The following is a 16,732-nucleotide window of genomic DNA, read 5'->3' as shown; positions in this document are numbered from 1 at the left end:
AGAAGGAAACGACTCGACATCAAGCGTTTGTAAGCCCAGTCTGCCAGATCTTTCTCTAAGCATCACTATTAATACTAAGTAATGCGCAATTTCGGAAATGCCTAATTGCGAAATAGAGGATCACGTGATCATGTTTACATATTAAAAAAGATCACGTAGCCCCTGTATGTTCTTGTCAAGAACCAATCCTTTTACTCTAAGCTTGACCAATATACGTGTCAGCTAAAGGAATACTTTCCTTATCAACATCATTCTCAAGAGTTTTCTTTGCCATAGCTCTTGTACTACATGCATGTATGACTGACTGACTGACTGACTGACTTTAATTCCTCTTCAACAAAGATTACATCAGATTAATCAAATTCAGGATAATACAAGATCATGAAATATAACAGAAAAGTGACAAAAATACTTTGTAAGCTACCATATTGACAAAACGAAATATCTCAATAACTGCAATTTTGCAAACCTGTAATCAGAGCAAACTAGCATTTGTCTTAACATGGCACTGATCTTTCAACAATTGCTTGATGATGATGATATTTCGAAAATGTTAACAAGTCTCTATTGTTATGCGCTTAACATTAACTTTGAAATAGTAACGAAAAGGAAATGGAAAACTTATACCAGTGTAATTATATATGTAGTTCGTTCTACATGCCACAGTGAAACGAAGCACAGAAAACAAATTTTGTGTTGGATTCTGGATCAAATGGATAGCCATAGTAGGGGGAGGTGGTCTGATCGTGGAACTCTAAGGATGATCCGAGCAGCTGTGTGGTTAACTTTTTGAAGTTTCTGGAGTATATATTGTGACAAAATTAGATACAATTCCAACATTAGTGCTGCTTTAGTTCTTAGTCTTCGTCTTTCATCAAATAATCCCGTCTGCGTAGATTTCTTTTTGAATTGCGTATAAAATAATCTTAATTGTTTGCCACTTTTTTAAAATCTGGAAGTAAGGCTTGTTTTTTTTTCTTTTTGCAACTCCACATATTTTACATGCATTTTAAAATATTGGACACAAAGTTGTTATTTTAAAAGGATGACATTCCCTTTGTGACTTTCCTAGAATTTTCCATTTGTTCATAATTTGCTGGTATACTCATTTAAAAACCGATGTTTTATTGATATTTATGTATACATGTATTAAATAGGCAATAAAATAGAAATATACTGGGTTCTATTAGTTAAACACAGTATATAAATTATTGTTAATATCAAAGCATTCAGCAAATATTTTATTTTTTTATGCGACACGCTGTTGCGGTATTTTTCTGCCTACATTCTTTTTAAGCTTTTCTAATCATTCTCCTTAGTTATTTATCCATGGGCAACTATAAAACACTTGAAGTGAGCAACTGTGTGATTTAAAGGCATATTTTTTTGAGGAATCAACAAAGACAAATGATAGTATACTGGTCATAAAGCCTCTCGGGATTCGCATAAAAAAAATTACCATGAAGCACAACGTCTCAGGAGACATTAAACAGAATTAAAGAAAGGTTAATGGACTATAAAGTCTTGATAAACGCATCCAAAATTAGTATTGAGTTATACACGATTATCATATGAGCGTAAAATTGGTGACCAAATATCGACCGTAAAGACTGCACGATCTTGCCTGGATAGAATCAAAGATAATTTTGTTCCAATATATCGTCTCTGTGGATTAATGTATCCGTTGTACGTTTTCCTTTCGGCTTCAGTGCTCTTGCGTATTGTAGTAGCAATAATAAGTTATATCTAGCCATGTTATGAAGAAAGAAAACAAAATCAATGAAAAAAATGCAAAAAAGAACCTTTATTAGAACATTAAAAAATGAAAATTATAATTTAAATATTTTAATACACATTAGTAGTGTTTGTCGCATATTTTATGGCTCATTTAGGCATACAGGCACACACACGAATATTTTTTTTTTTTGATGGATGAAATTAATATTCTATTGCATTTGATTTCATCACAAAGTGTAGCCCTTTTGTCTGTTGGGGAAATTTAAAATTTAATTATGAAACAAAACTTTAATCGACAATGATTAAACCATCCTGTCTTCTTTGGCAACAGAAAATATTGTGCCGTGTATTTCATTTTTTTGTACACAGTCGCTGACCATACAATGGATCGCTTTTATTTTACCTCAAAGACATTAATTGACTGGTTTGGCATATATCCTCAAACAATTGTGCTTATTATGCAACTTTCTACAGCTTTTCAATGAAATTCAAGATATCAGAGGAATTCCAGCTTATTTTAGATTGGGTTGGTGTTTTCATAACAGAAAAACAAGTAGGCTATTGAGTGCCTACGAAATTGGAGTATCTTGCGTTCCCCATGTAGCCGACTGTACTGATCCAATTGTACAAAATGAATCCGCACACGTTCGATGCGAATACAACAAGAATGCACAGGGAACGTTCTATTAAATAGCTTGTTGAACACAAAGTCTGAAAGGTTACTTGTTATTGTCTGAGATGAGTACTTTATTGCCACAAAAGCATGGAGTGTTATTCTGTCGTGTTAAAGTCATGAATACAAACATGTGTTGTCGTTATATTAACTCCCAACATTTATTCCAAAGATTTGGCATAAATATACATTAATATTACAACAAAAGGGATGAACGTAAATGATTTTATTTTAAAGGACTTTATGCGGTCACATACGATAATGCAAGAAATAAATTCTACATAGTTCACAAATCTGATCCTGATTATCTGTCTGACCCATGAAACTTGGGTCTGTGTTTGTCACTGATAATACAATAATTGATAGTGTTAATGACTCCTGTCTTTGTCCCTGGTTCAGTAGGGTTTTTTTTAAATTATCACCTTGTTGTAAAAATAATCTGTGTAAGCCTTAGTCGTCTTAATTGGGTGAACATTAACATTACATGGGATTCTACTTTTGCATCGGATTTTATATTTGGTGAATTTTTATGCTCCGAAAAATGTTTATGTTCGCAAATTTGAGAGTTATAACACTAATATCCTAATGTCATTTATGTTGCCTGATTATGCATGCATACATACATACATACATACATACATAGTGCCAATGTATTAAACAAATTAATATACACTATTTCAAAAACAGCATGTTTACTCACAAGAAGAAGCTTCTCAAACAAAAAATGCTATTTAACTATTAAACCATTTTTAAAGAATAACATATTTACAAAGTTGACAACGTTGTGAAGTCACAGAAGACTTCCACTGATCTGGGTTTTTTTTGACGATATATGCATACTAAGTTTACTAGCTAAAGACAAAAATAATGTAGACTGCCACCTAATGGGTTTATGCTTGATGATTGTCGTCAGCAGTGATGACATACGATTGAATGTCTTTAGGTTTGCGATGAAGAAGTTCATCTTTGGTAGACATGACAAGTTTCTGAGAAGCTGTGTACAAACTGTGCGTCAAAAGGTAATACCGTTCCCATATATCCATTCTTGTTTTCTTTTGTTTTCACACTTTCACGTCCGACGTGACAAGTTTCCATACCACAGGAGCATCCACATAGGTGTTTTTGGATAGAGCCACAATTCCAATAACTGGCATATGCAACTTTCTGTTGTCAACCTTGCGACGTTGTTCGCAGCACGTAGGGCTGACAAAGGTTCGTTGGCAAGCTGATAAAGGTTTTCATTCTTTTCCTTCGGGAATGTAGGGTTTCGAGGCTACATGGTAGTGTCATGGCTCTCCGCAACGAATGTGTTCGTATCGACTGAATACTCATTTGTCGAATTTTTCAAAGTAATAATTATATCCCAAAAATCCGGTGATATGGCATGAAATGTTCTTGATAGATGAAAGAAGTGAATGTATTTTCTGTCTGGAAAATCGGGTCGTTGAAACATCAGAAGTCCGCAAGCCACTTTTGAATACACTTCAACGTGTAGCCTTTAGAAAAAGGCGTTTTGAACTTGGTGCATCACAAGAGAGAGTCATTCGCTGTTTAAATTGGCAACAGACAAGTCTTACTCAGAAAGAAAAATTAATTGAAATGTTTGATCTATTTTCTCTCATTTGCAAAAAAGTGCAATCGAGAAAGACTTTGTTTTTGTTGCTTTTTTGTTGTTTTGTTTGCTGCTTTTCTTCCCGTTCTTAGCTTAAGGAAACTTTGCAACATTGCCATGTGCTTCAAAACATGACATTTCTTAAATTTGGAATATACAGAAAATACATGGTAGTCCGTCGCCAATAAAAATAAAACAAGATATGAGCAATGATGAAATTTGATTTCAGAAAAAAAAGTACCTTCTTCATTAAACTTCCCAAGAAAAGTCATTTCATTGAGAATAAGTTGCTTGAATGATCAGTTAAGATGAAGCATCTATCAGTTACTTACAGTTCTGCTACCTGAGCACATAATCGCATGTGAACCCATTAGTAAACTACATCTATTGTATTATCCAATGGAAAAAGAAAAACGAAATAATATTGCAAACATATTTGTATTCAAATCGTTAAACTAAAGTGAGCAATATACTGGCAAAACAATGTTCAAAAGTACACGTTGAAGTGTATTCAAAAGTGGTTTGCGGACTTCTGATGTTTCAACGACCCATATTGAGAACAAAATAAGTATTTAAATTTTACAGGAAAGAAAAGACACATCGTACTTGGGATTCACATTGGAGACCTGTGTCATCACATTTTAAAATCTGTACGAAAAGCACAACTTATGGCATATACTACTGGAAATACCGCCGTAATTTATAATCTTAATAATATCTGTTTATGGAAGATTATTCCCTGCAAATATTACAAAGTTACTTCCAAAAACTAGTAACTTATTTTTTAATGCATTGTCTAATTCTTGCATATGCTGACAACAAATGTCTTCGGAAGTTTCAAGAAATTCGGAGTTAGCTGCAAAAATAATCAATGGTTTTAAAGTGTAATATTGGAATTCGAAAACAGGTCTCTTTAGGGACAAATCACATTATAATCGAGATTCTGATTTTACTTTCAATATAAAGTATGATATTAGTTTGCAGTAATTATAGATGAAAAGCGATAACATACAGGAAGGAACACAGATAATACCTATCTTGACAGTCCTGCGCCACTCTTCTGCGATGGTACCGTCGAATATCAAAATCAGCACTAGTGAGGTACACCAAAAGTCTAAGAGAAGCTCTCTGTGGATCAGCATTATTCTTGTGATGTCAATTTAGCATCCCGGAACAACAGAGTACATGTAACATCTGATTAAATTTCAGCTTTAGTCTCGCTCACAAGCACATATTTAGCTTCATTTCTTTGCTGCCTTACTGCATTCATTAGAAATTTCCCTTGTAATAACAATAAGTACATAACTATTCAGACACTTCCATACATCAGTAAACACATTTTTGATTCATCGAGTTCACAGGCAGCCGATTAATTTCACACCCACCCACCCCACTAACCGGCCATTAACTGCAGCGCACTTGCTTAAAATTAACCAGGAGGATACCATGTCTCGTATATTTTATTATTTGATATTTACATTGATATCGATCCTGCCAATGAACCACTGCTGTCCAATGGCACACAATACCGATCGCTACAGCGTTACTAGCACACTGCAAATGGCACATTACCAATGCATCAGATCATTATTATACTGCGGATACAATGAGCTGATAATTGAAAAGTGAGCATAATAGGTAGAGATGCGGTACTTTTTATATAGTCTAACAGAGTTTAGCAGATAATAATATTTAATAATAGTATTTTTGCTAAATATAATGAATAGTGAAGCACAGATCTGCGATTCCATGTGCTGCTGTTCAAAATCAATGCGAATTTCAGAAAACTGTTTTCTGCTGCTGATGTCTCTTGAAGCGAAATTGATGGACTATATTTATTACAGATGTGCCGCCTTACTTCTGGGAAATCAAACAGTGCCCCGTATATATACCATGAAAAATTAACCGAGTCGTTGATCAAATATTGATGTTTGTGTTTTAGGAAAAGACTTTCCACATAGTTATGGAATGATTGAAATTAAAGGTACTTATTTAAACAATGTATTAGTGTCACACACACACACACACACACACACACACACACACACACTTTGATATTGGAAGAGTCACGCTCTGACAAAAAGTAAAGAATCAGTGGCGTACTAAGGGCAAGTGGCACCCGGGGCGACGATAATGTCTTAAAAGGATTTTGGTGCCCTCAGCATCATCTCCATATACCAACCACTACTAATAATTTCTTATCCGGATCATCTGACTCTACAGCGAATGTTAATACTAGTTTTTTTTTACTTGTTCGGTTCATTACAAACAGAACAAGTAATAAAGGAAATAGTAAAAGCTTTACATGATTGCGTGGAATTTACAATTTAATTGATCTACCTAATTAGTTATAGCTGCTAATCTAAATTGTAATCAACAGAGGCATAATTTTCTTTATTTCTTTACCATGACTATATCCCAGTGATAGTGTCTTTCATAATATGGGCATAGATAGAAGGTTTTGATCTCAGTTTTGTTCCAGCATGGCTAAATCTGCAGTGATGGTTTTCGTCGTAAATTGCAGAGACCGTTTCAGGTATGCTTTGTAATGAATCATATATTAGAAAGGCCGTTTAATGATGATTTTAAGTGAAAGCAATTTGTTTCAATACCTTATTCCAATATAAAGAATTCTTAGTGCAGTTTAATTAAAAAAACTTGGACTCACAATTTACAAGTTTCAAATATAACATCCTGTATTTTTAGTTGCACCTTTCATTATGTTTGGTATAAACTATATTGCTACTCATTTTGTCGAATCAAGAGACATGTTGCAATGACCCTGGTACGTTATGAACTTATAAACACAGATAGCTTCCAGTATTTTTTCAAGTTTTTTTCTCCATCTTCAATGGATAGCTTAGGAAAAGCTTTTGCCTAAGATGATCAAATATTTATCTCGTATTCTTAATTATAATTTATTATGGTATATATCATACACTCGAGATAATAATATTTAGTGAGGTTGGAGGACGAAATTGATTATATGATATTGATTCAATACCCGTTGTACATTAAACAACTTTACTAATTTATTTGCGTTGAGAAAGCAAGGACGTTGAAAAAAACATATGTTGATCACCTTATAACAAAGACAGCAGAGTTAGATAATACAGGAAGATATATCGTTTAAAAGATATCCCTAAGTTAGATAACACATGAAGATATATCGTTTTAAAGATATCCATAAGTTAGATAATACAGAAAGATATATCGTTTTAAAGATATCCCTAAGTGTCGAGGCTGAATATGTTTACATTGCAATAAATGAGAAGGGACACTCGCATTACATCGGGAATGAATATAATAGTAAATAAAGAAAATACTTAGAAAAACAATCGAAGATAGCAAACTTGTTTTGACTGTTTTGCACCAAAGGTCTTTAAAAAATGAGTGGAAAAGCCATATGAACACAACCAATGCACATTCAATGGTTGATACTAACGTTCGTGTCAGCATTTCTTCTAACAGTGCAATCCTTTCAATCCCATCATTCAGAATGTTTCTTAAAAAGAACATACGACAGTCTAGCACTTCAATTTGTTTTTATATCATTATATCTTTATTAAATGTAATCTTTCAAAAGGTTCGTAATACAACATCACTATTTCTATTATTAACTGCTCTTGTCTATCGGAAAATATATAATATTTATGCGGCGGTTGATATTCATGGAATCAAGTTCAAAATACAATTGTCATGCCCACAATACCGATGAAAAACCCATTTGTTTGTGCTTTATATGACAGATATAATAATAATAATAATAATAATAATAATAATAACAATACACCTAAAACGTTTATGCAGCTGATTAGGGAATGAAACGTTTGCAAATGATGCACCTGCCTTATCAGAATAACAAGTTGTAAGACAGCAACGTTACATTTCCTCGAGCACGGTGTTTAATGCAGAGTATTGCAACAGGAATCACTTATTTCCACAGTTAACATTTATTTCAAATGCAGAAACCTCTACTTTGTTACGAAATAAGAAACAATTACAAGTCATGATTCTAAATTGTCTTGATTATTGTTATTATTATCGAGTTTTGAGTAGGACCTGTTCAACATATATCCCTTTTGAACATCTAAATTACAAGAAAAGAAAATACATTTAAAATGAGACTATCGACTGAATTATAAAACAATTTCATTCTGCCTTCGTCAAAACCAGTGGAATAGATCCGAAACGTTACATATATAAGCAAAACGTCTAAAGCCTGGGGTAAGAGGAGCACTGAATCACTGGGAGAAGATCATGAACTAGTTCGACATTGACTCATTTTCAATTATGTTTTGCATGGTTTTACCAAACACCGACTTGTTCACGAGTTTGGAAAAGTCATTTTCGAAATCGGTCACGGACGAATTTCTTTTAGCGGTGTCAAAAAGAATGTAGGACTCTTGCCATTTTCGCTGACTAAATTTAAACATGCGTTGAATTCTCACCAATCCTAAGCATAGCCAACTGAGATTTATGTAATGAAACCATGCCGAATAATCCTCATGAGATTAGGTACCAGTTTAGGTGCTATTACCCCTCTCAACATATCGTCGTCGTGATCGAACTTTCAGGAGCTAGCGGATAATCCGTATGCGCATCGTGAAGTTCTGGCGGATAATACTGGCCGACTTCGAGGAAATACCTAACGCCGTCATCACTATTCAGCATTTTATCGGTAAACTTTTACAACGTTCGATTTTTCAGCGTTCTGTAAAACCGCTCAACAACCATAGCTTTGCCCTGATTTTGTGTACTGTACAAGGCAATATTACTTTTTGTAAGCCAATCCGGGACGGTTTTGCTTTAAACTCTCTGTAGTGAATCACCCATAATTGTTGTGGTTTCAGCGTCCATGCACCGATAATACTGTCCAGTGATTCAACGATGGAATGTCCTTTTTTGCAATGGATGCACTCAAGCGGACTTGACTACAACAATATACGAAAGCAAATATTTGAAATTATCTTTGTGCGAGCTGTAATCTGTCATGTCCACCAAATCTGCTGACCAAATAACATCCACCGCCAATTGTGTTTGATGCGTTCCGATTCTGGGAGTTATTCAAACTTCTAGCTTATATTTAAAGCCAATGATTCCACGCACGATATCAAGGACTACTCGTTCCATGAAGTTCTGGTTTTTTTAAAGCCTCAAATTCTTCAGCATGACCTTATTGCATCCGGCTTTATCCGGATAATTCCGATAGAAAATTTCGTGCTGCAGCGAAATGGTATCCACGCCGTTATAAGGCTTTTGGCCAAGCAATGACTGGTGGTTTTCGTCCAGCTGCTTCTTCGGTGGATTCCATGTGCCGGTGTACTTGTGACCGAGTTAGGTCCAACCCCTCTAGGCCTGGGGAATAAACCACTGATATTATCGATGTCGACGCCCCCGATGATTTTGTCCCCAACATTTGAAACAACCTCCAAAACACACGCTTAATTCTATCCTAAAATATCGTCGCTATTCTTATCCACCCCACAACGATAACAATGTGATCAGTGCATTATACAAACTGGTTGCATAAAACACATCAAGTACGCTAACGTGTTGCGTGGAATATCTCACTAGCGACATTGTTATGCTATATACTTCATACGTCCACTAAATTTGTCTCACAACCTTCAGCAGATACAGTGATAACACAACTTTAAAACTTGCTAGGCACCTTTCATACTTGTAGAAAGCATCCACAAGAGACATTCGTTTGTATCTTTGGGGATCCCGAGTGGCTGAGTGGTCTAAAGCGCTCTCCGTTACGGATCACTGCCGTCTCACCTCTGTCTGCGTGGGTTCGAGTCTCGGATTCGGCTAATGTGGGTATTTGAGAAAGCTTGCCAGTAGCTTCTCGTGGGTCGGTGGTTCTTTCTGGGGTTTTCCCGGGTTCTTCCTCCACCATTAATACTGGCCGCCATGTATAGCCTATCGTGTGCTGAAAAATGGCGTTAAACCCTACAACAACAACAACAACTTTTGTATCTTTGTTGGGTATAATCGGTGCAATAGCAACCACATATGACATCGTCGATGTCCTGAAGTTAAAGCGAATTTTACACGTTTCCCTTGGCAAACGCCGCTGCTAAATACCGACAACATCGTCCTTAGGAGGTAAGAAAAATGAATCAAAGTATTGTAAGTCGCCATGCTTGGGATCATTAACTGAAGCAATAAAGAACTCGTCGTGACAAAAGCAGTAGTTATAGCGCGCAGGCAACATTTCTTAACGCGAATTTAGTGACAAGAATTATCGGATCATGGCATTGTTAGATTCGCTTACGATGTAGACCTCATCCGCCAGCTTTGTGTTTCTTGCATGGGAACAATATTTTATCCCAATCCAGAGGGACGTTATGGAAGCCATGGACGACAGACGGTACCTCACTAAGTCATCATAGAACACCGCTAGGATCTAAACTTTATCATGAACGCGTACCAGCTCAACATACAGAAATTATTTATAGTAGAATGTATATGTGTATGTGCGCTTGTGTGTGCGTGCGTGTGTGTGTATGTGTGATACAGGCAATTGTGACCTTTTCAAAAGCAGAGAAACATAAACTGGGGATGGATAGGTGCATCAAACTGGATACCGCAAGTTGTATAGCGCGCGCGCACACACACACACACACACACACAAACACGCGCGCGCGGGCGCACACAACCACACACACACACACACCGTGACGTCTGGTGGCAATGGAAGTATGTCACTGTGCACTATATAGAAGCTCGCACACTTTACTTCGCTAACTCTTTGTGCTCTTTATGAAATGAGTTATCTGAGTCCATGAGGTTAACCCGTTTCTGCGATAACTGCACATGTCAACCGGCTTGAAAATAACTACATAACATATTTAGACCATTTTATTTTCAGATCGATTGCATGTTGTATGAACATCTAAACAACTTAGACTAATCAATATATGTACTCCTAATCGCTCGCATGTTTGTCAACGCTGATCAATTTCGGCTGAGAAAAGAACAAACTGAACCACATCCATCGATATTTATATGCGGTATACACATGCTTTTCTCATTTCGTCGCTGATGACAAATGTATTTATAATGTTAGTTATATTTACTCACACTCCGTTAGAACACATATCTTTACTGTCTGATAATTTATTGAGCCATTTCAACAATCGTTCAAGTTAGAAAAAATATCTAATCCCTAAATGTATAGCTTTTGTTAGAAACAATCTCTAAAATAGGATCGCGATTTGCTCAGGAGACACATTCAGTTTAATGTTACTGAATGTAAATAAATTAATAAGGAACACTTCCACTATATTAATTGTTCTTTTTAGCAAATATGAATTTTACTCTCCATTTCGCATAGATTTGACAGAATAGAGCCTTTTAAATCTTAATGACTTAATTATTAAATTTATTTTAAATTGCATCACCTGTAAACAGTGTCGTCTGTTTTGATGAATATGTTCCGAAATCATAACTTGTATCCATCTTAAAGAGACAGTGTCACTTATAGTGCAACAATGAGTTTGTTTTTCTCCCATCGTCGTGGCTGAAATCGGTAGAGCTCTTGTTATTTTGAACCATTTAGATTTCGTTTCCCACAAGATAATAGTCATAAGCAACGTTTGTTCTATATTCTTTCAGATAGTACGTGTTTACGTTAATAAACCATCCATAGTCAATAAAAGATATACATAAAAGTCATTACGTATGATTTATAGATGGACCTAAAGTCATACTTTCTTCATAATAAAATAATTCATCAAATACACTGCGAACGTCAAGTTTCCCAAAAGCAATTATATCTCTGATATTTTAAATTAAATTTCGACATATCCTCAAGATTCTTTTGTCACCGCTAAAATTTTCTAGAAGGACCACTCCGATGGACTAGCAGTTAGAGCGTCCGCATCGGATGCAGGATGTTGCGGGTTCGAACCCCGGCCAAGTCATACCAAAAGTTAGAAAAAATGTTACTACCAGCTACCTTAAGAAGTTAGTGTTAAGACTGGCCGGTCTGGTTTCAGGATGATGTGACTGGGTGGGACATGATGCTACATGTCTGCTGCATGTTGCCCAGTGCTAGGCATCATGATAAACTGTCACAATGCAGACATCGTAGCAATGAGAATGGAAAGATAAATAACAGATCGTTCGCTGGCTAAATCATTATTTTTATGCAAAATTAATATATAAGCATTATCAACTTGTCAATCGTGCAAACAATAATTTATGCAACTCTAACTTTTAATTGGAGTAAAGTGGCTGGGCCTACTAGACACATTTGATTCTACTAATATTTATACTTTCCTATAGTATTTAGTGGCATCATCCCGTGTGTTAATTCAAGTGCGCGCGTGTGTGTGTGTGTGTGTGTGTGTGTGTGTGTGATTAGGAATTTTAACGTTGTTTTAATAAACAAATCATTTCGCTACCATGTCTGCAGTATGGCATTTTATAGATATGTCTTGCATAGGGACTACATGCATTATGATTTCCCACTCAGTCACATTATTCTGGCACTAGGCCACCAGTCATAACACAAACCTCTTAATGCTGAGCGCCTAGCGAGGCAGCTGTTAGTACCATTTTTGTAAGTCTTTGGTATGACTCGGCCGGGTTTCGAACCCACGAGCTCCAGCTTCTGAGGCGGACCACTAGGCCACCGGAGCGGTCTAAATATTCAAGTTCTACAGCAATGATATTTTTCCGACAACAAAACGATGTAGCTATAATTTGTTTTCTGTTGTGAGCTGTTGGCAAAGCCAGCATTTATCGATTAAAATTTTAAATGGTCATATAATAGCGCGAAATTGTCTTGTAATAATGATACTGTGTGTGTGTGTGTGTGTGTGTGTGTGTGTGTGTGTGTGTGTGGTGTTGTATGTGTGAAGTAACAGAGATTTAACAGGATAGAAAGTAATAATTTGCTTCAAGAAAGACTCGAACCCTTAACTTTTGCTTATCTTGTTCTTTATGTATAACAGCGGCAGTTTTTTCTTAAAAATACTTTATACGGCGTGGAACAAAAAGACAGGAATAACAAAATCCTATGGAAATAATATATAATTAAAATTCTTTGTTTTCTCTTGACGTGAAATTAATTTTTTGCCTTTTATTAGGCGAAGTATTCTTTCACTGTTGCTGTGAACACAGTTTAAAATCAGAATTAGCCAACGAAACGTGCATAATTTCAAACATCAATAATGCTTAGAGGCAAAGCTAATGCATAAATATTTGATGAATCTGCCACTTGTGATCCTCAAAGATATTCTATTGCAATTTGAACAAGCGAGTTATGTCCTGCATATCACATGAAAATCTTAAACGAAAACCTTGAAATAAATGTGGACGCCGTTTGCTACCAAAGACAGTATAGTTGCTGGGTTTTTTTTGTGTGTGTGTCTATTTTCTTCTGATGGGGTCTGTAAAATAAATTCACCCAAAAATATTACGTGACATGCGTTGATATAAAAATATCATGGACATATCTGCGTGATATAGACTTATGAAGAAACTGGCAAAATGTATCCTCCAAGTTTCTTTCATCAAAAGCTTTTCCCAGAGGTGTACCACGGTATACTGTGGTATTTCGGAACATACCGCATTACGTAACACACAGTTACACTGAAGACCAACAGTTCAATGGTCTGAGGGGCAGTGTAAAAAATCCATAAGTGGAAAACAATATTGGATTGATTTATAGGAAAACAACAGCATATAGTTATTACATCATTTCTTAAACCAAAAAATAATATGACGGGGGGGGGGGAATTTCTGCACATTCCTTACTGACGGAAACTATCGACATAGAGGTTCAGTAAAGAAGAAAAGTACCGCGGTATATACCATCGTACAAAAAATACTGCGATAAACCGGTACTGGTAATCGTTCTTGTGTGTGTGTGTGTGTGTGTGTGTGTGTGTGTGTGTGTGTCTGAGTGTCTGTTTCACAAACATTAAATAATAGGTGCAGCAGCAATATGCTCAATTGTCTATCTTCTGCTGTTAGACAATCATTATCAAAAATTAGAAAGATGCAGATATATCACAACAAAGACCTATCTGTTGTTGCACTTTTATATACTTTTTGAGGGCATAATCTCCATTTTTTTTTTAAATGGAAAGGAATTTTCACCCGGGTTCAAAATGTATTTCACATATTCTTACACTTTTCTTAGTGTTGTTTTAAGTTAGCCTCTTTGCCTAATTTCCGATCAGTATAATTATTTAGCAGTTTTACTTATTATTGTTGTTGTTGTTCTAGGGTTTAACGCCATTTTCCAGCACAAGATAGGCTATACATATCGGTCAGTATAAATGGTGGAGGAAGAACCCTGGAAAACCCAGGGAAGAACCACCGACCCACGATAAGCTACTGGCAGGCTTTCCCACGTACCCACGATAGCCGAGCATTGGCAGTGAGATGGCAGTGATCCGGAACGGTGAGCGCTTTAGACCACTCGGCCACTCGGGGCCCCCATTTTTACCTAAAGCAAATTCGCTTTCCATACCGACTACATGGTGTTTAAAAGATATCTCATGTCTTCAGATTTCTTATTATAAATATATAAACATATCATGTCATGGGCTTGTTGATTTTGCAGACATTGCAAACATGACTGATTTTTTTTAACACCGGAAGCATTCTATATACAACTGAATGCAATGCTTTGCAGCTTCTTGCAATGAAAGGTTGAAATTAATGCATTATTTCCTAAAATAGCTAGAATTTTTTTTAAAATCATTTTCGAACGGATCTAACCCATTTCATATGGTGCTTTTTTCAGTTACAGAAATAGCAAATATGATTTCTAAACCAAACGTCGGTAACATTTTGTTTTGAGAACTGAGTTAAATAATATCTCGCTTGATATGCTGTACCCTGATAATTACCAATTTCACCGGAAGAAAAAAAAATCGAACGGACGGTCTACAGTTTTACACCTTAATACATGTATCTTCTTCAAAACAAATAAAGGTTCAACTATGAGTAGAAATTTGCTTCATCTTATGCGATCATTTATGTAGCTGAGAGAAAAACACTTTTTAAGGTCTAAAAGCTATAAAAAAGAGGCTAAAACAATTTTCTAAAATGGTTTCTTAACTAGATTAACGAAAAACTACAATAGCAAAGAAAAGTGCAACAAATACTAGTGAAACACCATAGCAAAGCGAGATAATTTGTATACATGTGTATATTTGTATCAGTTGCTATGCAAATAATTTTCGTACAAGGTATGCGTTGAGGAGTATGGCTGAATCGTGAATTCTGAGGCTGTTCTTGATTTGCAACAAAAAACTTCTACTGAACAATTAAACTAATTCGAAACCATATTTAGACCTTGAACTAGAATTTTAGTAATTTAATTTTAATAATGTAATTAATTTTGCCATTTTACTAAAGTTTTAGTAATCAACTTGTTTGCTACTTTCAATCATGAAAAATTTACGTTTGTCCTTACGGTATTCAAAAATGCAATCACATCCCTTTAAATAAACAAATTAAACACAAAAGATCGATACAACTAACAGAGAAAGCAATAGTCAAGTAGACATACCATGTTCGTAAACAGACGTGGAAAAATTGTTGAGATGGGATTATATCGAATTTTTCTTTCTTGACAATGTATCCAAGATAGAGCAGATTTGTAACAAGGGATTTCCTGTATAAATCTAGAATGTAACTCACCTGGTGCATTTAAAATGTCGTCCATATAGTTCGAAAGCACGGACGTGGAGGTACGTTTGTGGTAAGACAAGATCCTGTCCATATTTCAAGTGAAAACCAAAAATACAGGTGGTCAAGCCGACTGGAAACGCCCTGAATTGTGTGTCGTGAAATCGAAACGGTATTTATTGTAAGACTTATCGACTTGTCAACTGGAATAGAGAGAATTGCGTCTTGGAAGCATAAACAATCCGCGACGTATCCGTCCTGATAATATCACTGAGAACAAATATATTTGTATCAACTTTTAACATTGATAACTATTTGAACAAAAACTAGGCTCATGGTGCCTTCGCTCTTCGCACCAACGACAGTCTTGATTAATATTAGGGTGAATTTGTCTTGAGTAAGATCAGGGTGAATTTGTGTTTCAAATAATCTCTTAGGCGCTTATGAGTACAAATCGTTTATCTGGCTAAAGGATCCCTTGAAGGAGTGGTGTGCTTAATCGGAAGTCACTCTATAACGATTTGCAGAACATAGAAAATTGCTTAAAACTATGTGCTGAAGCATTTTTGATTCCAGAACCTCTCAGAACAGTGTATTGTGAGGACATTGGCGTCATTCTTGTTTATAATTGGCTCTAGTCTGATGGGCTGTGCGCGTGTAATGTTAGCATGTGCAATGTTGTCTCTTTGGAGGCCTGCTTTGCAGCTTCCTTGACACGACCAGATTTGACAACTAGGGTTGTCATGAAAGTATGGACCTTTTGTGATTCTTCAGGAATGCGGAAGTAAATTCATTGCCGCTGTTATAAAATTAGCCTGTATTGTGGTATTAATAACACGCGGAATCAACTAGACTGACATTGAAACATGAGTATCGGCTGTTATCGACGGACAAAGCTAGGTTGTATTCGAATATATTATACATAATGACCAAAATGATATTGGACATGCAGGTGTGTGCTGAGGAATAGCTTACGGTCTTTACTAATCGATTAGATCTTTGACATTTCCAGGCTTGCAACATTTTTCTCCACGTCATGGTCAACTTCG

General features: G+C 35.8%; 1 protein-coding gene across 1 annotated transcript in view; it reads right to left on the bottom strand.

Annotated features, from left to right (window-relative positions):
- LOC149797403 (glutamate receptor 3-like) overlaps positions 1-5,418 on the bottom strand; it is a 94,548-nt gene extending 89,130 nt beyond the window's left edge. The window contains exon 1 of the mRNA XM_089962180.1: positions 5,056-5,418. Coding sequence (XP_089818306.1) covers positions 5,056-5,164 — 109 coding nt within the window. The 5' untranslated portion in view covers positions 5,165-5,418. The remainder of the gene's footprint in view (positions 1-5,055) is intronic.
- Between the last annotated feature and the right edge of the window lie 11,314 nt (positions 5,419-16,732).

The sequence above is a fragment of the Sinohyriopsis cumingii genome, chromosome 6, assembly GCF_028554795.1.
Source record: "Sinohyriopsis cumingii isolate HCF-2022 chromosome 6, ASM2855479v2, whole genome shotgun sequence".
In the NCBI taxonomy this organism is placed as follows: domain Eukaryota; kingdom Metazoa; phylum Mollusca; class Bivalvia; order Unionida; family Unionidae; genus Sinohyriopsis; species Sinohyriopsis cumingii.
Note: the sequence above shows the minus strand (reverse complement) of the source record. Positions and strands in the feature narration are given on the sequence as shown.